This window comes from Myotis brandtii, unplaced genomic scaffold (genome assembly GCF_000412655.1).
Source record: "Myotis brandtii unplaced genomic scaffold, ASM41265v1 scaffold679, whole genome shotgun sequence".
Classification (NCBI taxonomy): Eukaryota; Metazoa; Chordata; class Mammalia; order Chiroptera; family Vespertilionidae; genus Myotis; species Myotis brandtii.
The window spans coordinates 329,170-351,913 of record NW_005370653.1 but is presented as its reverse complement, the minus strand read 5'-3'; the positions used below and the strand labels follow the sequence as shown (position 1 = coordinate 351,913).

The 22,744-nt window shown below is 52.4% G+C and overlaps 1 protein-coding gene across 1 annotated transcript in view; it reads left to right on the top strand.

The window, feature by feature from the left end:
- RYR2 (ryanodine receptor 2 (cardiac)) overlaps positions 1 to 16,149 on the top strand; it is a 176,751-nt gene extending 160,602 nt beyond the window's left edge. The window contains exons 89-102 of the mRNA XM_014529274.1: positions 676 to 823; positions 2,885 to 2,971; positions 3,464 to 3,691; positions 4,959 to 5,089; positions 6,310 to 6,352; positions 7,191 to 7,324; positions 8,208 to 8,268; positions 9,390 to 9,536; positions 10,629 to 10,763; positions 11,587 to 11,743; positions 12,837 to 12,901; positions 13,835 to 13,935; positions 14,042 to 14,093; positions 14,792 to 16,149. Coding sequence (XP_014384760.1) covers positions 676 to 823; positions 2,885 to 2,971; positions 3,464 to 3,691; positions 4,959 to 5,089; positions 6,310 to 6,352; positions 7,191 to 7,324; positions 8,208 to 8,268; positions 9,390 to 9,536; positions 10,629 to 10,763; positions 11,587 to 11,743; positions 12,837 to 12,901; positions 13,835 to 13,935; positions 14,042 to 14,093; positions 14,792 to 14,887 — 1,585 coding nt within the window. The 3' untranslated portion in view covers positions 14,888 to 16,149. The remainder of the gene's footprint in view (positions 1 to 675; positions 824 to 2,884; positions 2,972 to 3,463; positions 3,692 to 4,958; positions 5,090 to 6,309; positions 6,353 to 7,190; positions 7,325 to 8,207; positions 8,269 to 9,389; positions 9,537 to 10,628; positions 10,764 to 11,586; positions 11,744 to 12,836; positions 12,902 to 13,834; positions 13,936 to 14,041; positions 14,094 to 14,791) is intronic.
- Positions 16,150 to 22,744: the final 6,595 nt, after the last annotated feature.

Here is a 22,744-nt window from a genome sequence, read left to right as displayed (position 1 = left end):
TCATCATTGATGTTTCCCTCTCTCTCTCCCTTCCTCTCCCTGAAATCAATCAAAACATCTTTTAAAAATGTTAGCTATACCTCCTGTGGGTGAGGTTAGGTGGGTTATGTATCCGTGGGTTTTGGATATGAGTCCGTCTGCATAAATACACTGCCATGGAGGGTTGGTTTGCTGCAGCTACAGGGGTTTTAGGCATCAAATTTTAGGACTGCTAATTTCATTATCATGTGAAAAATTAATATCCTGACATCCTTTCTATATGTGAACCACCAAATGCATGTCTCTGACATTAAGTCCTAAAGCTTAGTCACTGTTCCAGGTTGACTGTTAAAATCCTAATTCAGAAGTTAGGCAGGCTGGGGGTTTTCACTGTTACTCTCTTTTCGGTGCGATGTCTTATTGCACAGTGGGAAGGGGAGGTGCTCTGTACAGATACAGAGACATGCCAGCCTGTGACATGCCCTTGAGATTTGAACTTCACAGGATTCCCCACAGGAAGCCAGGGTCACAGAAATCCAACCCCAAATTCTAAAATTGAACTATTACAGTTCATTGGAGGAGAAAGTTTTCAAAAATGATGCTGTAATTTGAATGTGTGTTCATTTGTATATTTTGGCACAAAGCCCGTTAGTTCTTTCGTCTTTTGCCGGCTTATGTGTACTCGCCTGTTCCCAGGGGAGAAGATGGAGAGAAAGAAGAAAAGGCCAAAGACGAGAAGGGCCGGCAGAAGCTGCGGCTGATCCACACGCACAGATACGGGGAGCCCGAGGCCCCCGAGTCCGTGTTCTGGAAGAAGATCATCGCTTATCAGCAGAAGCTTCTGGTGAGCCCTTCAGGGTGAACGTTGCTGTGAGACATGGTGAGACCAGCGAGGCTGGGCCAGTCACTATAATAACTGAGGCTCCACGAGTGTCCGTGGGCTCCCGTGGGCGGCAACCAGGGAACCAAGTCCACCTGCTGGTGCGTTTGGTTGGCTCCGTGAGGACGGACCCGGGACCTCTGCACACGTCACAAACCTGAGACCTTGGATGTGGTGGCTGCCGCACCCCATGTCTCCCCACAGAGTCTAGGACGGGTCTGGGTGTGCACCAGGCTCCCTGCAGACCACCTGCAAGGGAAGTGACCGTCCCCGTGATTAAGTGTTCTCACTGCTTAGGTGCACGTATGGGACATGTTGTATGTACTGCAGGCAGATATGTGTGTGGTAGTAAGTTTTAACTAGGTTTTCTCAGCGGTCTGTACCTCCCCTGTGCTGTTTAGTGCAGAGGACTCTGAGCATAAACGTGTTCTAGAAAGCTCTGGGTGGCCACTCGTGTGGGTGTTGTGGTAGGTGCCATGCTGCAGGTGAGGCTGCAGGTGAGGCCGGGTGTGGGGCATGGGATCGAGTGGGCTCAGCGACACTGGCAGGAGCCCCGTGATTCCTAGGAATGTGTCGGCACCTGTGGGAGGCAGGTACAGAGGGGCTGGCACGGCTCTGCCGCTGGCTGCAGGCCCCTCTCTGCACGGGGGCTTCTCTGCTCACCAGTTTGCATGCACAGACGGGCCATGGTCACCTCAAGCCCAATGTCCCCAGGATTTCATCATCCCGGAGCTCGGTGCCAGAGTGACTGGCCCAGCCTCGCTGATCGGTCCACCCAGGAGGGTGAACAGTGTGACTGGCCCACGCAGCCCAGGGCCTGTGGCAGTGAAGGCAGAGTCCCCTGTGGAAGGGACACCGCCAGCAGGCGTGTGTGCCCGGAGAGGGACAGGAGATGCAGTGCCTGTGACGTGGCCCCTGGCACATCCACACGGGCACCGTGCAGACGCCTCCCGCTTAATATTAAAGCAAGTGCTGATCTCCCAGAGCCTTTTCCTCACACCCACTCTGTCCGGCTCTGTCCAGCTCAGAAAATGGCACCAGCTGTTTCGTTAGGTGCTAAGACCCAAACCCAGCAGTTACCATCTCTGAGTTCTCCCTCTCTTCCACCTCAATACAGCCCAGCAGTAACTCTTCACAGCTCTGTCTTCTAGATGCGTGGAGTCTGCCCCGCGTCCCCATCTCCACGCGCCCCGGCCCAGCCTCCATGGCAGCGGGATCTCTCCCCACACTCCTGCGTGTCCTCCTAGCCCATCCTCTGCTGCCACTCGGGCCCCTCCTCTATTTTCCACACGGACGCTGGGATAATCTTTTCAAATCAGAGTCTGAGGGCATCAAGCCCTCTTCAGATCCTCCGAGAACAAAATAATTCCAACTGTGATAACAGGACTCATAAACTCTCCTCTATTATCGTATCTAATCCTCACAGTGAACCCTTATGAGGAAGGTTCTGGTTTATCTGCACTTCACAGACGAGGGAAATGATGCCACAGCAGTGATTCAGTTCTTGTGCACACCCCCCCCTCGAGGCCCCGGAGATCACTGATCCCACACAGACCTCATCAGGGGCTTGCCACTCCCTCTAGCTCACCCGAACCCCAGCCCCTCCCACACTCCCCCCGCCCCAGGCTTCCTCCTCTCTGTCCTCAGAGGCACCCCCACTGCTCTGACCTCGGGGCTGCCCCTGCGTGCTCCTCTCTCTGACACACATTTGGTCCCCACTTGTTCTTTTGACCTGTTCCCCGGCGACATTTGGCCTCTGCTCACACACCCCGATCCCTCAGCCCGAGCCTGCTGGATTTTCCTCACCGCAGTGAGCATCCCCGAGGTGACGTTCTGCCTGTGGGTGTGTCTCCTCCGTGGTGCCCAGATTTCTAACTCAGTGATGTCCACGGTCTCAAGAATGATGCTTGATACGCACTAGGTGCTCAGGAAGGCGTTTTGGGTAAATGAATGAACGCTTTATTTAATGGTCTGCACATTTCAAGTCTCTTGATTCAGTGACCTTTTCCTTTTTTTCACCTTCAGAACTATTTTGCTCGCAACTTTTACAACATGAGAATGTTGGCCTTATTTGTCGCCTTTGCAATCAACTTCATCTTGCTCTTCTATAAGGTACGTACTTCTTAGTCTTAATAACCAGTGCGACGCTACCGGCGGCCTGAGTGATGTACAGATGTCACAGACCCACCCTGAGCACGTCCCTGACTGTGAGGCGGGGCAGTCCTTCCTGCAGCTCAGTGAGGTTCGGTTCCGCAGAGGCTGGCCGCATGCTCCCCGCCCTGTGCACAGCTCACTCGTGGCTCAGCTGTGACATGCGGTTCCTCTGATCCTGAAGAGGCAGCTGAGCCATCTCAGTCCCCCAACGCGTGGGTCCTGGTAACTCTTGGTTCAGGAGAAGGGTTGGCACAAGCGTGTTAGTGATCTGCTGTCCCAGAAGCATCTGAGAACATACCCCGTGGACCACGCGGAGGGTGGAGAGAGCACCCTTTCCCTGTGCAGGGCCCTCACGCCCAGCCACTGCGGAGAAGGCCGGGTTCCTTGTTTCTCGTTGGCGCCGATACCTAGAGGGAGAGAACTGACCGCGCTCTAACTGGTTTGAATCAGGTCTCCACTTCTTCTGTGGTTGAAGGCAAGGAGCTCCCCCCTCGCAGCGCCAGCGAAAGCGCCAGAGTCAGCAGCCCCGACGACGGCGGTGATGACGCGCCGGGCGTCCTGGCGGTGCACTACGTGCTGGAGGAGAGCAGCGGCTACATGGAGCCCACGCTGCGCATCCTGGCCGTGCTGCACACCGTCATCTCCTTCTTCTGCATCATCGGCTACTACTGCCTGAAAGTAAGCCGTGCCGGGCACTGTGGCCGCGCTTGGGGAAGCGGGATCTGGGGTGGAAATTACATGCACGGAGCTTATTCGGAATGTTCCAGAAAGCCACACCTGTGGACAGTGGGAGGGAGCAGGGGCCGCCGAGGGGATCATGGACGGGGTAGACGCACGGGGCAGATGGCTGGTTGTCCTGGCTGGGCCCGGGGGCCTGGCCACTGGACTCCACACTGACCAGGCGTGGCTGCGGGCTGCCCTGGGGCAGGCTGGCCTGGGGGGTCTGACTGGAGCTTCCTTTCACACACACAGTGGCCCGTGTCACCTGTAACCACCCTGCGGGAGGGGCCCAGGCACCGTCTCCCCTAGCAGTGCTCCCGGAAGCGTGTTAGGGTGATAGGATGCCCCCTGGAGCCTCGCAGTCATGGTGACTCTTCTGACCTCAGGAGCTCTCCGCTGCCCTCCTGGGCACAAAGGTTTCCCAGTTTGTCTCACTTCCCCGGGAGGTGATGCTGCTCCCAGACGCCTGCAGGGAGCAGTGTCGTCGGGTGAACGCACCCAGGAGGGGGCCTGAGTGCGCAGGGCTGCCCATTTCCTGGGGACTCTTCATCTTGCCTAGCAAGACCCCTCCTCTCAGACCCAGGGCCAGGGCGAAGGCCAGCAACCTTCTCCTCTCCACCTCCTCCCGGTCCATGGGGGTGTTCTCGGACACTTCTGGAATGTCCGCGTCTTCCCTGTGTAAAGTCTGTCCATGGGAAAGGGGCTTCAGTATGTTCTGAAGACATCTTGAAAACGGACAAAGAATTTTCCTGATGTTGAAATTAAAATTATTTCACAATAACGTGGTCACACTGAGCAAGGGATTATTAAAGAGATTTCTCAAATTAAATTGCGTTTTTTAAAAGCATGCATTCTGGAAGCTTAGTAAATGGTTATACTTTATTGCCCTCGTGTCTGCTGCTACCATATATATGCATCTATAATACGCCAAAGAAAAACAGTTTTGTGTAACCTTTCTCTCTTTATTATTTAAAAGTGACTTAGTTACTTATGAACGTCTGTGTTTAAAAACACACTGTACATATAATATCTATTCTCTCTCTTGTTTTTCCAAGACCTTGCGATGCTTGTTCCTAAGTATAGCTGATTCACTTTCATTCCATTTGTACTTTCCTGGGAGTAACGGGGGAAATGCTTCTCTCCTAAAGCTGGATTGTGATGACAGTGGCCACAGGAGATGCCAGTACCTCTGAACTAATTTAATACGTTTCTTCTTCCAATGTAGGTCCCGCTGGTTATTTTTAAGCGCGAAAAGGAAGTCGCTCGGAAATTGGAATTTGACGGGCTTTACATTACAGAGCAGCCTTCAGAAGACGATATTAAAGGCCAGTGGGATCGACTCGTAATCAACACACAGTGAGTAAAGAGCACGCGAGGCCTTCGGCGCTCACAGGTTTCCACACATGAAGTCCTTTGGCAGAGTTTCCCGCGTTCTATCAGAAGTCGGCAGAGTGATTAATGGGTGTTTATTCAGCCAAGAAAATCAAAGGCTCGGCGCCCTCAGCCCCTGGTGGAGGCCATCAGTTCTTGCATCTGCGTTCCGGTTCCTTCATCAGAGGGGCTTTGAGTCGGTCCCCAGCCCCGTGGGCTTTGCCTCCATCACTCAGAGTTCGGGGAAGGGTGCAGGGGCTGGGACCTGCGTGCAGGGTTATCTCACCAGAAGCACAGAGGAGCAGAGCCGTTCATTACGATAGGAGCGGTAGCATTAGAGACAGAGATACTGAATTTCACGTTTTTAATGTAAACTTTCCGTCGGTGCCGTCAGGCAGCCTGTGGACAACTAGCTGAGCATCAGGACGTGCGAAACAGAAGACAGCAAACATGCTCTTCTGCACACGCGTTGTTCAGCTGTGTAGGTCAGGAGCTGCAGGCTGCTGTGCAGGTGTCAGCCCACCCCAGCAGTTTCCCGCCGTTGACAGTGTCCGTATTTTCAGAGTCGTTTGCAGTTCTCAAGAGGGAAATGCCTCCTTTTTATCAGTTTAGTGATTCATTTTGCTTATTTTTAAGAAGTTATTTCCATAGGTTCTTGATTTTCACATGGGGGTGCTTTGTTTGTGGAGAGCACCGTAGACATGGGCTCCGAATGCCGTGTTTCGTTTAGCACTCGAGGTGCTAAGTCACATCCCGCCCTCCCTCCCAGTGCGTCCCGCCCTGGCCCCGTGCCAGGCCACGCAGGGCCCCGGTCCACGTCGCCTTGAGGATAACCGGTGCAAAGGGGCTGCTTTCCCTCCGGAGGAAAAGCAGTGACAGGTTTTGAGATCCTTTAAAGGCACTTGACAACGCAATCTGTAAATAGATGAGAAAACACAACCGTCAGCTGGCTGACAAATATGCTCATGTTCTTCTCCATTATGTGCATGTACAGTATTTATATATTAACATTTAAAGTAATATTTGATGTGCCCACAATGCAGAAAAATTATAGGATAAGATGGGAAACAAATTCATTACAATTTTCAGGAATGGAAAATATGTTTGCATATTATTTTAAATATTTTCTATATTGCAAGCAGTATGTTGTGATTTATCATACTTTAAAATAATACTCTTTTTTTCTATGCTTTTCTATCTTTTAGGTCATTTCCCAACAACTACTGGGACAAATTTGTCAAAAGAAAGGTAATACTTCTTAGAAGGAATAAATTCAGTATTTTCCCCCCCAAAATGCAATTCAGATTTGAACTGATGTAGCTCCTGTGTAGAAAGAGATCCTGGGGTACGTTCTCTGCCTGTTACTGTCATGGCAAAGAGCAGTGGAGTCGAATGTGAATTCAGCACTTGTGGCAAGGGGCCCATCCTCTGGGGCTCCATCCCCCGCGCCCTGACAGTGACTCTGCGGGCTCACCCGTATTACCCACAGCTGGTGGGGTTCCCTAGTTCGCTCGCTCCGGTACCCACACCAGCCAAGGCCCCTTGCAGTTAGAGCGCCGACAGATCAGGCGCGGTCCCCCTTTCCCTCAAAGAGGTAAAGGTGTTGGCCGGCAACAGAGAACTGCATTCTATTTTCTTTATAGCATCTTTCAAGGTCTTACTTTTGTGAAGTTTTATTCTTCTGATGCCGACAGCATCGGGGTGGTAGGAAGCAGCTGAGACGGAGCTCAGCTACGGACCCAGCACAGAGCTCCATCAGGAGAGTGGAGGGCTGCTCAGGTGGCAGTGCAGGCAGCTGCTCAGCGCAGAGGCAGGCAGCTCGGGGCAGGCTTCTCCCTGACGTGCAGTTTTGCAGTTTGCGTGAGAGGCTGTGAGGCTGTTTTTTAAAATTTGAGTTTAGTTAAGTCACTGAGAGCCCTTCTTAGTAGATACTTTCTTGCTCAGGGTCCACAGTCATCAACTAGACTTTAAAGTGAACTTCAAAATAAGACAAATATGTAGTAACTATAAAAGTAATTAGATGTTTTATGCACACACAGAGCTGAGCTAAGCTAATGGTTGAGGCTCTTTTCTTGCTGTCTCCCAGGTTATGGATAAATACGGCGAGTTCTATGGCCGGGACAGAATCAGCGAGTTGCTTGGCATGGACAAAGCCGCCCTGGACTTCAGCGACGCCCGGGAGAAAAAGAAGCCCAAGAAAGACAGCTCCCTGGCGGCGGTGTGAGTGTCCCTGCTCTGCACCAGCTGGAAGGAGAAACAGTGATAGCATTTGGCCTTGCAGGAGCCTTGGTCTCCTTCCCTCCGGGTCAGAGGGACCGGGAGACAGAGAGCAGAGTGGACACAGTCTACTCTATACCTCTGGCTATTTTGAGCTACGAATGATTGGATTTTTTCTATTAATTTTTGAAGGTGCCTTTTTCATTTTCTTTTAGAAATATATTTTATTGATTTCAGAGAGGAAAGGAGAGGGGGAGAGAGATAGAAACATCAATGATGAGAGAGAATCATGGATTGGCTGCCTCCTGCACGTCCCCGCTACTAGGGATGGAGCCCGCAACCCGGGCAAGTGCCCTGCCCAGGAATTGAACCGTGACCTCCTGGTTCAAGGTCGATGTTCAATCACGGAGCCATGCTGGCCGGGCTGAAGATGCCTTTTTCATTATGTACATAAAACAACAACAACAAATGCTCTTAATTTAACTTGCCTTTTCTTTCCTTAAGCCAAAGTAAAACATATGCAAAAGTGCAATATATGACTATGTTTTCTGATACTTCTTGTTTGGAAAAATGTTTATTTTCGTAAGTTTTGGAAAAGGGATCTATGTAGCCCTTTTGTTTTTTAAAATATGTTTTTTATTGATTTTTAGAGAGAGTGGGGAAGGGAAACATCGATGAGAGACAAACGGGAAATTCAGACATCCCGACGTCACCCTGACTCCGTTGTAGGTTGCTCTGGGGGAAACGAATCATGCTCTCAGGGCGCTCTGGGTGCTGCAAGCCTCCGGGGTGTGGATCTGGGATAAAACTAATGTCCCGGGACGGTGCCAGGCTCATCCCTGGCATCTGCTTCATGGGCACATCGGCACATTCTTTGTCTTTCCAGACTGAACTCCATCGACGTGAAGTATCAGATGTGGAAACTCGGAGTTGTTTTCACTGACAATGTAAGTTACGGCAGAGTGCAGGCAGTCCGGTGACCGAGGCTGCCGGCTGCAGATGTTACTAACGTTCTTCGAAATCAGTTCACTTAATGCAGAGCACAGCTGGGCAAGACCCAGGGGATACGTGATCAATCGCCTGTCTATCATTCCCTTTCTTCCAGTAGCTGAGATGAAAACAAACATATCTTTACACAAGAAAAAACTGAGATGCGAAGTTTGTGTAGTTTCATTTAGGTTTCAGTTGGGCGGGGCATCCTTCAACGTTTAGTAGATGTTAAAAGGAAAGTTCTAAATACATAAAAAGAATTTAAATACTAACTATGATAAATTTTAGTTACTCCCAAATTAAATAATTATTCTGTTGAACCTGGGTTTATCAAAGAGCCTCAGAGCCTATGAAATAAACAGAAGGACCAAGTTAGGTGCCCACAGACAGTGAAAAAAAATCTCTTATTACCAAAAGCTACCTGCTATCGGCAGCTGATCCTATTTCTCCATCCTGGTTTGCTCAACCGTGTCACAGTTTTTGTTCTTGAAGTTTTCAGATTAAATAATTGTTCCTATCAGTTGTCGTCCCGTTTGCTGGGTGTGGGAAGTCGCTGGAGACTTCCTGAGACGGCTGAACGGTGAACCAGGCATGTTCGATGTCGGATGTCAGCCAGCATCCCAGACCTCTCACCAGCCTCTCACCCGGCCTTGTGCTCCGGCTGCGGCTTCTCCCGTGGGCAGCTCGTTTCCTCTTAAAGTCTCACTTTAATTTTAGCACTGACTTCCCTAGTGAACACGAGTTCCACTCTCCCAAAGACTGGTGACACCCCCAAGTTCTCCTGCCTCTACCCCCACCTCACTCAGCCACGAGCCCGGACGCCAGGGACCTTAGAGACTCTCCTGAGGCCCCAAACCCTGGCTGTGTGTCTTGGAACTGTCACCTGTTCGTAAGGCGTCTTGCAGCTAATTTCTCTCTACTAGTGGAGGCCACTCCCTGATTGTATAATTAGAATTCTGTAAATTTGTAGTCTAAGAAGGCGAAGTAAACGGAGTGGCTGCACTAGAGTGAAACCAGCACTGGGACCGTAGTCACGGGCTCTGTTCTCTGACCCACGTGTGTCCCTTCCCGTCCGCAGTCCTTCCTGTACCTGGCCTGGTACATGACCATGTCCGTGCTGGGGCACTACAACAACTTCTTCTTTGCTGCTCATCTTCTCGACATCGCGATGGGGTTCAAGACGCTGAGGACCATCTTGTCGTCAGTAACGCACAATGGCAAGCAGGTGAGAGGGTTTTAGAAGATCTTTTCAACTGTGGCATTTCACAGGGAAAAAGTTGGCCTTCAAAACATTGTTGGTATCAGCTATTAAAGTGTCTTTCACTTTGATCATTGCTTTATGTTAGCAAAACAGGATATATATTTATAAATATTTATATTATATATCATTAATAGTGTGTATTTCCAGATGTTTGAAGCAATGCGAATTTCTATTTAGTTTTAGGATATGGAAACTGAAGGGTCCCGGGTTCGATTCTGGTCAAGGGCATGTACCTTGGTTGCAGGCTCCATCCCCGGCCTTGGGGGCCTGTGTTGTGGGAGGCAACCAATCAATGTGTCTCTCTCACATCGAAGTTTCTCTCTCTCTCTCTCTCTCTCTCTCTCTCTCCCTCCCTCCCTTCCACTCTCTCTAAAAATCAATGAAAAAATCATTAATCAGATGAGGATTAATAAAAAATACATATATTTGATTTATAATCAGTCTTAATGAGATAGTTTTAATTGGAATGTATATTAAAGACATTATAAAAGGAAATAATAATGTAGTACCTACTGTCAGATATTTAGATGATAGAAAAATGAAGATTTTAAGCAGCTTATTATTATCAATTTGGATATGAAGTTAAAACAGTTGATTTATATTCCAGCTCTAGGATGCATTTATTAACTAAGGAATCAAGTTTTACATAAAATATCCGACACCTTCATAAAATAAAGAGAATATGAAAACAGTTCCTCCCGGGTGGTGGGAAAGGCCTCTAGTCGCCTGGCTGGTGTGGTTCAGTGGTTGAGCGTCCACCTATGAACCAGGAACTGTGAGGTCACAGTTCGATTCCTGGTCAGGGCACACGCCTGGGTTGCTGACTCAATCCCCATTGTGGGGCATGTAGGAGGCAGCCGATCGATGATTCTCTCTCATCATAGATGTTTCTCTCTCTCCCTTCCTCTCTGAAATCAATGAAAATATATATTAAAAAAAGAAAAGAGAGGCATCTGGTCAGTGAGTCCAGCTCGTGCCAAGCCCCACACAGACATCCCTCCCACAGCCGCCCTGTCTCGTGTCCTAACACGCGCTCGATGTCCCGTTGCTTTCCAGCTGGTGTTAACCGTGGGCTTATTAGCCGTTGTCGTGTACCTGTACACGGTTGTGGCATTCAATTTCTTCCGAAAATTCTACAATAAAAGTGAGGATGGAGACACACCAGATATGAAATGTGACGACATGCTGACGGTAAGTTCATGCTGTGTGGTCTCGTGTGGATGAAGATGCGTCCGCGCCTCAGTCTAAGTAATGCGTGCAGTTCCTCTTTAACGGTGCTGAGCAGGAGCAGGTGCACATCAGAGCACCACCATCCTGCTCGTTAGAGCGCATGCAGCCCATCCACACATTCTCTTCCCTGTAGAGGAAACCCACATGGAAAGCCAAAATGTAACCCAAAAGTCATGATCAGGAGGACGGGCTTACACAGACGTGTCCCCTGAGCAGGGCCTGGCAGGCGAGGCATCCCGGGCCCCCCCCGGGGGGGGGGGGGGGGGGGGGGGAAACCTGGGAGCCAGAACTGGACCTGGAAGAGTGCTGGGAAGGGCCAGGAAATTGTCCAGTGAGCCCTGTGCCCACGGGGGCGCTGCAAATGGAGCAGAGGAGGTGAAGCCGGGCAGGTGGCAGGCGGGCAGGTGGCCGGCGGCCGCTGTTAGTCGTTAAGTAAGGAGGTGCAGCTGCAATGGTGACGTGACCCATTCCCTGTCGTGTGAAGACAGATTTGGAGAAAAACATATCCAAGTTCTTTCCTAATGAGAATATCTGTGGTGAAAGCCCCCAGCAGCGACTGCTGCGGTGGGTGGTGCAGGAACCCGGCTGAGCCTGTGTGTGCAGGCAGCTGGATGGGAGGCGGGTGTTTGCATCACGTTACAGGTTCTGAAACCGGGACAGGGAGCGAGAGCGCAGCACTGAGGTCCCCAGGATTAGGACTTTGATTAGAGAGAGAGGTGAGGCTGTGGGGGTGAGAGCCCCTGTCCTCGGGGGCGTGTCCTCGGCAGGGGCCCTCTCTCCGCAGTGCTACATGTTCCACATGTACGTGGGGGTGCGAGCTGGAGGCGGCATCGGCGATGAGATTGAGGACCCGGCGGGCGATGAGTATGAGATCTATCGGATCATCTTCGACATCACCTTCTTCTTCTTCGTGATTGTCATCCTCTTGGCGATAATACAAGGTAACCCTCCTCCCGGGTACCAGGCGAGCTGGAACCTGAGCCCCCAGCGTCCACAGCCGCTGAGCGGGCTGGTGTTTTCGGGGGAGCCAGCGGGCTTTTCCACCCAGAGCCTGGGTGCGTCGGGTCCCGGGGAAGGTGGGCCATGGACACGAGGGAAAGAGCCTCGCCTGGCCCTGCCGCCAGCCCTGCTGTGAGCGTTACAGCCCCGAGGGGCGCCCATCAAACGTTATCAGTCTCTGAGCCCTCAAATACTTAACAATATTTTAAAATATTTTTTAAATGAGGCACTTGGCGAGCCCTGTGGGAGGGTGGTGCTATTCACACTGGAAGGAAGGAGCCCTAACACGTCTAAGTCACGCCCGGCACCACTGAGGTGTCAGGGCCGGAGCAGGACCCGAGCCTCAGGACCAGCCAGGCCCACCTGGCCCCACGGCACCTCGGGGTGTGGTTTCTCCCTCAGAAAACGCTCCGGATCTTTGCCGCTCACGCCGGTGTCCTGGCCGGAGTGAAGTGTCGCTACCTATGATATTACGTCTAAGTGCTCCAGCATAAAGGGGTGCTTTTCTCAGTGACGAGCATGGACAGGCCTCACAGACTCACGCCCCATTCTCCATGTCGTCACCGAGTGTCACCATAACGCGTTTAATTCGAGGGCAGAGCCATAGGACACGTGGGAGAAAGGGCGCGCCAGCACCCCAGGAGGGAAGCAGCTGGGGAAGTTTACTTTTAGGGAACGTGGGGGGAAATGATTGGTAGCTCATTCCTCCCAGTGAACGTGGCCACGCTGGGTTTCCAGACATGAGTGAGCAGCACATTAGGCCATTTTCTGGGCTTCATGAAGCCGCTGTTTTTGGCATGAAGTTGCTGTGACAGTCTGATTGGTGTCGGCCCCGTCACTGCGCACATGTCTTCCCCACAGAGAGGAGGCCCAGCCCTGGGGGAGCACTGGGGTGCACACGGGGGTCCCCACTGCTGAGCGGTGCCCATTGTGGCTGCACACGCTCCCTCCCAAGGGAGGGTCAGCCGGGGTTTGCGAAGTTGATGATGATTCTCTGGTGGATGAAGACTAAACCGTGTCTTTACTTAACACCAGGTTTAATCATCGATGCGTTTGGGGAACTGAGAGACCAGCAGGAGCAGGTCAAGGAGGACATGGAGGTCAGTGTCCCGTTTCTGCCACGTGCATGATGGGTGCGCCCCTCCCCTCACTGCCTTCGCCACGGAGTCCTGCATGTGTGAGCAAGGGGGGGGGGGAGGGCAGGCACGCGCCTGAGCCGTGTGCTGGGCTGGACCTGGGGGGCCCTGGGCACGTCACCCCTCGAGGGACGGAAGACCATTCAGAAGGATGGGTTCCCGGGGACCCTTAAGGATGCAGCCTGAGTGCCAGGTCTGACTTCCCCGTCGATGTTCAGGGGAGGTCCTAACGGAAAGGGTCCCAGGCTGAGGCCTGAAGATTTGAGAGAGAGCAGGGCATCTGGCAGCCTCCTTCCCGCTGTACACACACACACACACACACAGACACACACACACACACAGACACACACACACACACACATCTCCAGGGGCACTGCCCTCATGAGATTCCATGGGATGGTCACTACCCAGGTTGTACACACCAGGATTCGGGTCTTAGGGAATTTGAAGTGCAGATTTTTTCTTGGAAGCATAAGTGGTTCAGGTGAATTAGTACATCCTGGGGCTGGGGCTGGGGATGTGAGGGCTGCGGGAGCCCAGCTGCTGAAGAGGGGTTTGCAGTGTGAGATAAGAAAGGGGCAGTGAGGCGATGGACTTTACCAGGTAACTATGGTCTAAAATGCAGGGGGTGAACAGGACCAGGGCAGGCCATGGCCAGCAGCATTTTCCAGTCGGAGGTGATGAGGTTTTTGCTAAGAAGTGCCCCTGAGGGCCCAGGAGCTAGTTGGACACAAGCAGCCTCAGGCCTCGGCATGGAGAGACCTGGGCCTGGCCGAGGCAGAGGGCGAGGAGTTGGGGCAGCAGGTTATCGGGTACGCGCAGCGGCTGCCGTGGTGAGCTGTAGCCTTGGTTCTGCCTTCTGAACGCTGGTGTTTCCGTCTTCCCTTCGTCTTCTAGACCAAGTGCTTCATCTGTGGGATAGGCAACGACTACTTCGACACGGTGCCGCACGGCTTCGAAACCCACACCCTGCAGGAGCACAACCTGGCCAACTACCTGTGAGTGTGCCCGTCCGCCCCCCCTCACCCCGTGCCCCCCGGCCTCTCCCGGGGCCTGCGGATGCCGACATTCCCACGGTCACTCTGACTCGTCTCTGTCTCGCAGGTTTTTCCTGATGTATCTCATCAACAAGGACGAGACGGAACACACGGGGCAGGTAGGCAAGGGTGACCCAGCCTGAAGGAAAGGGTGAAGGGAGTCCTGCCCTTGGGGACGGAGCTGGGCATTAGACACGGGGAGGGCGTTCCCTCCGACGGTAGTCGCGCGTCTTCACACGGGGCCCCTGGTCCAGGACAGTGTGCAGGGCTCGCCTCGAAGAGGGATCGTTCCCAGAGAAACACTCTTGCTGTTGAAGATGCTAACTTTGGGTTTTGATTATTGTCGTGTCCTTGATCTCTTAATCGATAGCAGATGATTTCAAATGAACTTCAACCCACAATATTATGGGCAGTGAAAAATAATTGCATATTAAATGTCTAGGGTTGTTCTTAAGCTATTTGAAATTCTCTCTCCACAAAATTCACTTCCAATTGTTATGGTTTGAATTTGAAGGAGTCAATTAGCAATAATATTTTTCAAAGAACCCTCGAAATCATTCACCACAATTAAGTCTTATTCATTATTATATTGTGGTCTGGATGCAGATGATCTGTTTATTACTAGAAGTAAGCAGGTCTGACACAGTGAGGACCTGTGTAATGAACTTGGGCTTCTCCAGTGACATCTGTGTCTATGTGTGATTACACAGTTGTACCCACATGCTGTATGTCCCAACAGTTGTGAGTCTTATACTTTGTGGGAACACACAGATGGTGGGGAAGACACGACATTATTGCACTGTCTTTACTCCTACAGGAATCTTACGTGTGGAAGATGTACCAGGAAAGATGTTGGGAGTTTTTCCCAGCCGGGGACTGTTTCCGGAAACAGTATGAAGACCAGCTGAATTAATTCAGACCCGATCACCTAGAAACCCTAGCACCCTCACCCTCCCTGGCCCTCTGCCTGCCTCTCTCTCTCTCTCTCTCTCTCTCTCTCTCTCTCTCTCTCTCTGAATCTCTTTCTGACTCTCTCTCTGACTCTCTCTGACTTTGTCTCTTGCAAACATCCGCTGATGTGAGAATTGCCGCCTTCCATGCTTTCTGGGAGCAGTGACGCTGTGTTCCTGGCTGGGCCTTCCCCACCTCGTGTATTTCCTTTGAGAATAAAGACTGAAGAATAATCTGTACTCATACGCAGACAACATAGGAACTCCGGAAAGAAAGCCATCTGGACACTCAGGCATAACACAGACAGACGTCCTTCCGTCCTCCCGAGACGCTGGGAGCTCCCTGCGGGCAAGGTCACAGGGAAGGTTGGCCGCGCCCTGGGCTCCTCACTTCTCCATCCTGGGAGGGACCTGGTGGTCCCGCAGCTGCAGTGCCTCCGCCGGTGGCGAGGGAAACAGTGCCTTACTCAGTGGGCTGAGCTATGCAGAAGACGCGCGCGGAGCATCTTTGTTTTCATGTCCACTTCGTTTCCTTCGGTTGATTTTGTGAGTTGTTCCCTTTGTTCTTTTGCTTTGTGGGGGAGGGTAGAACAGCAGTCCGTGCACTTTTCAAGGAGCCGGTGGCCGGTCTCGTGACGAGGGGCTCCTCTCATCCTCCCACCCACGCCCCCCACGGCCCAGCTCCCCTTTCCGCCATGCTCTGATGCAACCCTGCAACTCGATGAAATCCTTGTGTGAAACAGACTGCAGACAACACACTTTCAAAAGAACTCATTGCATGTTTATGATGCAAGTTTCAACTGACAGAGAAACCCTCCGAGGCCAGCTGGTCCCGCGAGAACGTTCCCTGTCACTGGTCCACGGGACAGAGCGCCGTGGGCCCCCGTGTCCGCAGCCAGCACCGTCCACCCACCATGACCCGCTGTGGACCTGAGCCGTCCCGGGTGGTCCCCTCTTCCCGCCACCTGTGACCAGCGGCTGAGTAAGGACTTCTCGTGCGACCATTTCTCAATATCGATGCTGAAGCAATATCCATTCAGGGAGTTCATCGGTTGCATAAAGCCACGGGTGATGAGATCAGTCACTCCATTTGGGGTCCTTTTCAGTGGAAGGCTGTTCTTTACAGAGAGAAAGGCAGTTGGGAATGGAAGCGAGGCCACGTGGCCAACCCTGGGGCTCTTTTATTTAGGATTGTAACACTGCTCTGATTAAACTATTTAACTAACTTGCGCACCTCTTCTTTCTCCGTTTCGCTTAGAACTGGGACGCACCATAAAGCGTGGAGTGTTTACGGGGGAAGGGGGGGGGGGGGCTGGCCCTGCAGGCTGCCCGGGCTTCGGCCTCCTTGTCCCCGCAGGGCTGCTGCGGTCACGATTCTGGCGCCTCAGCGTTACCGGCATGTGAAGCGCCTACCCGCTCTGTATTTCCCTGTTTGGGGGTCCCCTAGAGTGCTTGAAACCCGCGAATGACAGAAAAATAACTCCCCCAAATGGTTCCGTTTTACTACAGCTCTCACTTTGGAAAGCTCAGGGCAAGTCCGTTTTCCGTGATAACAGGGTCCGTGTTCCGAGCTAATGTGAGCGGGAGGTACCCTTCTGGGTGGTGCATTGCACACGCGGACGCGAAAGGGCATGTGCTGGGGGCCCCTCGGCATCCGAGCTACAGCGCCTAGGTCCTCATTCACCCTGTGGTATCATTTTTACTGGGGAGCGGGCAGGCCTTTCCGAGCCCGCTCACCTGCTCAGGGAGCTGAGCTCACATCTGCAGAGTGTGGATAAAGGAAGCCAGGTCCGCCCCACAGCACGTCGGAGAGCACGTGCCATCTGCCAGGGGGCACTGCCCAGGAGCTCGTGTGAATTGGAGAAGTTAGCCCTTCCCCACATTATGTCATGAACCTCTATTGCAGCGGCTCTCAACCTTCTGGCCCTTTAAATACAGTTCCTCATGTTGGGACCCAACCATAACATTATTTTCGTTGCTACTTCATCACTGTCATGTTGCTACTGTGATGAATCGTCATGTAAATATCTGATATGCAGGATGGTCTTAGGCGACCCCTGTGAAAGGGTCGTTCGACCGCCAAAGGGGTCGCGACCCACAGGTTGAGAACCGCTGCCCTATTGTGTTGTGCAGAGGATGACCTTGTCACCGAATGGTAACTTTTTTGCCCAGAGCCCTGATATTTCTGTGACAGATGCCAGGAGGGGCATCCCAACCTTCATACCAGCACACAGATGCCCCTGAGATGCTTACAGCCATAAATATTAATAAATACTAATAGCACAGGCTCTCCCCTATCAAATCGAAAGTTCGCTCAGCACTTAATCCTGCGGCTTCTGTGAATGTTGAACCACAGCTAAACAAACCCTTGGGAGTCCGACGTTCACAAAACTGTGGGGTGTTTATAGCGACTCCGCTCAGCACAGACACAACAGGCGTGAACGTGGTGCGCTCGCGTGTGTCACGGTCTCTGCCTCCTGGGAGGCCGGAGCTCGTGGAGGGGAAGCCGGCGTCTCAGGCGAGGCGGCCCCTGCAGGCTCGACGGCTGAGGTCACGACGTCCTTAGTGACGCAGCCGGGGCTGTTGGTCAGTCTGGTCTCTCTTCAAATCTTTTTCTGTTTCTGGCCACGGTGGTTCAATAAACCAGAGTGTGTTCTTTAGGAGCCAGTAACCCCGACACAGGAAAGCAGCTGTGGGTTCTGATGAAGTTCCTCACAGCTCACCCGCACCCGCTCCCAGGGCAGGTGATCCCCGAGGGAACCACCGCCCGCAGGATCCGCCTGAGCACGCTGCTTCCGCGTCAAACAACCAGGCGTCCGGGCGTCCTAGACTGGAGGGGGTGTTTCATCTTGACATTTCATTCTAGTATCTGCCCTATTGCTTTTTTCTTTTTTTATATATATTTTTCTTGATTTCAGAGAGAGAGAGAGAAACATCAATGGTGAGAGAGAATCACTGACCAGCTGCCTCCTGCACACCCCCTACTGGGGATCGAGCCTGGGACTGGGGCTTGTGCCCTGACCAGGAATCAAACCGTGACCTCCTGGTTCATAGGTCCACGCTCAGACACTGAGCCACACTAGCCGGGCTCGCTGCCTTATTTCTTTACGGAGTTCTACAGACGGCTTCCCTGGTCTTTGTAGCTGTTTACAAGTGACTATATTGTGTCTAAAATAAATCTAGTTCCAGTTGTAATATTCACCAAGATTAGGATGATGGGGGTTCATGCTTCTCCTTAAAGATTTGGGACGCCATCAGTTGAGAAAAGGTTTCCACGGAGCTAGGGATCTTGCGTGTTCACGTGTCAGTGCTGTTTGATGGCAAAAGAACATCGAATTTGCTCTCCTGCCCATCAACTCCCACACGCAGTGGTGTGTCCCAGTTCTCTCCACACATCATAAAATCTGTTTTCTTCGGAGGAGTCTGTGGCCTTGATATATGTGCAAACCGCCTGCATGAAGCACTGCTAAATGGTGAATTTTTGTTTGTGGAGAAAGGATTCACTCTCTAGAGACCTGGTTCACCCCACCAAGTGTTACAAAATGATGCTCCTAATGCGAGAAGACTCTATTCACAGAGAAGCAGAAGCCGGAGCGTTAATAACTTGTAAAAGACCACCAAACCCTAAAGTGTTGGCACATGGTAACTTGGAAGTCTCCAGGCTGGGAAGCCCCAGGTGCCTAGCAAGGGACCATCTTAGGTGGGACCTCATCCCCAAGGTGACCTTTCCTCCCCTGGCATATCGCTGGTCATGCGGTTTAAACCCCCTGCCCAGGCGCCAGCCAACCAACCAGGGGAGACCTAGACCAGGCAAGGACACGCCTGGAAAGCTGCTGAATATTCTACTGAGATCTTCCCTGGGACCGTCCCCAAGATCTCGACGCTTAAACCTCAGCACAGAGGACCCCGTGGGCTCTCCCCCCCCCAGAGCTCACCGAGCCTTACCCTCCCCTCCCCTCCCCGAACTCACAGGGGTATCACCTCTACCTTCTCACTCCCCAGCATCAGGGCCCTGCCTTCACCTCTGTCACTTGTTTCCTTCTACAGATCACCGCTTTTACCTCCGTGATTTTATAAATAAATGTTCTCTGACAGTTTGGGTCTTGGCTCTGAATTCTTTCCTCACCAGGACCCAAGTACTGAAGGGTTGCTGAGCCCAAGTCCCACCTGACCCACCAGCCTAACACCCGGTGCCCTTCCCGCCGCCGCCAGCATCGTCTCCGTCTTCTTTTCTCACGTGCAGGCTCGTTGTGTCTTTGTTTGATGACTTTTATTTAAACTCAACTGTAGTTATTCTGTCATTTCCTACCCAGAGTTTGCCACTTCAGACTCTAACACGAGAATGTTTTCGCGGTATGATAGTTTGCGCCAACATACGCAGTAATCGCTGTGATATTCCACTAAGAAAATATGTTCTGGTTTGTGGAACCATTTCCCCGTGTGTGGACAGTTCCGCGTTCTGGTTCCTTCACTTCGTTGCGGTTCTGAAAGGCTTTATAAGGGAAAGAACACGTGAGATCGGGAAGAAAGGGCCCGAAAGCTAGCCTTGCTGCAGGTCCCCCCGGGGCTTTGGGCAAGTCCCTTAGTCTCCGAATCCCTCCACTCTATAAACTGGCGGTGAACAGCTTCTACCACACGGGCTGTGTGCAGCATTAATTAAATACTATACATGAGGTACCACACACAATGCTTTTAGTAAATATTTACTATTCCAATAAATATTTTTTAAAGTATTTATTTCCCATCTCTTTTGTTGTTGTTGTTAATCCTCACCTGAGGATATTTTTTCCATTGATTTTTAGAGAGAGTGGAACAGAGCAGGGGGGATGGGGAGAGAGAGAGAAACATCCACGTGAGACAGAGAGACACACGGATTAGTTGCCTCGCACCCGAGCCCCAACCGGGGCCAGGGATTGAACCTGCAGCCCAGATACGTGTTCTTGACCGGGAATCGAACCCAAGACCCTACAGCGAACCGATGCTCTAACCACTGAGCTATACAGGCCAGGACAAGCTCGGTTCCTCCGTCGGGAGCTGTGCTGGGTCAGAGGCAGGAAGCAGTGACAGGTGGCTCGGCGCCCAGGGGAGAAAGACCTGCCGTGGGGGGATGTTGGGACGCAGGCTAATCAGCTTCAGCCACGTGGCCGCTCACTGTCCGAGGATCCCCCAGCGCTGGTCAGAGCCACGCGGAGGCTGCAGGCAACAGGAAGGCGCCATGGCCCCTGCCCTTTCCAGTCCGTCCATCTGTCTGAGGCTCCCTCGGCACTGGCAACCTTCTCTCTCTTCCGTCCTCAGTGGAACAAATTCAGACGTGGAGGCGTTGCAAACAGGACAATGAATAAACCCGCCACGTCCCCATGGGAACTCGGCCGGGCGACAGGGTGGCCTTATCTCCCAGCAGCAGGCGGCCCCGGGCGGCGGCCGTGCCTGCCAACCCGTCTGCCCCTCGGCAGCTGGACGTGCGCGTGGGTGCGCCTTTGTGGAAAGTGGGGACATGTATGCAAATTGGCCCCGGTCCTGTCAGAAGATGGCCTTGGCCGTGGAAGGCTCTACTCTTTCCTCAGTGCAGAAACGGGAACTGAATTGTCTTCTGGACCCAAACTGTCTGCCCAGGCGTCGTGACTGAGGGCGCCCATCCCTTTGGCGTCTAGTCCTCTCTCCTCAGCCCTCTGAGCCCAGGCTCTGTAGTTATGCGAATGTTGGGGGGTTGGGGGGGGCGGTGCGGGGTTCAGAGAGGTGTCGCAATAGTGCTGTCTTGTGGACATTCTGAGAACAGCGCCCTAGAAAGGAATTCTGCAAGTTGCAATCATCTTGCTTTTTGCTTTACTCCTTCTAAGCTTCCAACCCTCCCTCCGTCCTGCTAACCCCAGTCATTCCCCAGTCTACCCCCGATCGCCTAAGCCCTTCCCTCCCTTCCCTCCCACTCGGGTGCGTCATCAGCCCCTTCCTTACCGCTGCCTTGAGCTGCAGTGACCTCAGTAAGTTACTCGCTAGGGCAGTTCTGCACTGCCACCAAGTAGATACTTAACAGCATCCTGGTGATAACATGGCACTCATAGTGATGGTGTCACCGTGGAGGATGTCTACCATGCTTGTGTACACTTTTTAAAATATATCTATTGGTTTCAGAGAGGAAGGCAGAGGGAGAGAGAGAGAGAAACATCAATGATGAGAAAGAATCATGGATTTGCTGCCTCCTGCACGCCCCACACTGGGGATGGAGTCCACAACCTGGGCCTGTGCCCTGACCGGGAATCAAACCCGTGACCTCCTGGTTCGTAGGTCGATGCTCAACCACTGAGCCACACCGGCCTGGCTCTTGTGTGCATGTTCTGGGCACTGAGAGGAAAGGCTGTACAAGCCCCTGCCACGCCCCCGAGCCCCGGATGTTCAGTGGAACACGAACGCTATTCCCAAATTAAAGTGGAGAGACACGGAGGAGTATGTGCTAGGACAGGGCAGCATGGAGGGGGCACTGCAGGGACAATGGCCTGGGGTCAGGGAGTCTGAGAAACCAGGACGATTCGCTCCAAGTTCGGATGAGCACGTGGACTCACACGCGCTCTGCTCCCCGGGCTCCAGAGAAGCCGGGAGGCCTGGAGCAGAAGGTCAGCCTGGAGGTGGGGACTCGACCTGCTCCCCTGCCTTCGGGACGCACAATAGGAGGCGGTGGCCTGCCAGGCCCCGCGAGGCCACATGGTCACTCGTGAAATATTGACGGGGAAGGGCTGCTGTATGTACCAACTTTATAAAACTCAGGAATCTCGTTTTTAATCCTCACCCGAAGATATGTTTATTGATTTTAAAGGGGCGGGGGTGAGAGAACCATCGGTGTGAGAGAGAAGCATTGATTGGTTGCCATCGTACACGCCAGACACACAACCTTTTGGTGCATGGATGACGCTCAGACCAACGCTGCTCCCCAGCGAGGGCTCTTTTTTAAGATGCAGATGATAATAGTACCCCCTTCCTAGGTCATCGTGAGCATTAAGTAAAGTGACTCATGCAAACTGCCTCCACTGTGTCTGGATGTGGCCGATGCCAAAAAGTGGTCATTGCCATTCCGTGCTCCAGAGTCGTCATCCCAGGGTCAAAATGCACAAATTAATCTCTTCCCCTGCACGCCATCTGCTTCGTAGAATAGCCTTTCCCTTCGGTCAGGTCGCTGGGGTAGGCTCTAATTCTGCGTCTCATTTGTTTTTAATTTCGCCCAGGGCGTCATCAACGTGAAATAAATATTTATTAAGAGCAGCGGATTTAAGTAGCACTGCTTGTGGGCGCGGTTTGCATTCATATATTCTCCTCTGCTTTTCGCCAGGCCTCCGCTGGGAGGCTGCGCTCATTGTGCCGTCATAGTTCAATTAGTAGAGTTTCCATATTTTATTTTTGTGGCCAAAAGAAGATGGCTCCTGAGGCACCAGAGGTTTTTGGTTTTTTTGGTTTTAAATGGCTAAAATGGCAATTGAGGAATCTTCTCATGCAGACCCGGGGGGATGAGAGGAGGACTCCTTCGCAGGCAGCACGGGACACTGAGGCCATCGGCCTCCAAAGCAGGGGTGTGGAGTCCCCCGAAGCGCTGCAGGGCTCCGTGGGGGGCTGCGGGGGCCACCCCGAGGACTGGATTGAGCCTGTCTGCGTGGTGATCGCAAACGGGTTGACTCATCGAGTTTACGTGTGCTGTCGGCAGCGGGCTTCTCCCAGCCTCCTTTAAAGTGGACTTCGTCATAGAGGGTCACCTGTCTGCTGCTTCCTGGGCACAGCGTGCTCCCAGGTGGAAACCACTGAGAGAGAGAGAGAGAGAGAGAGAGAGAGAAAGAGAG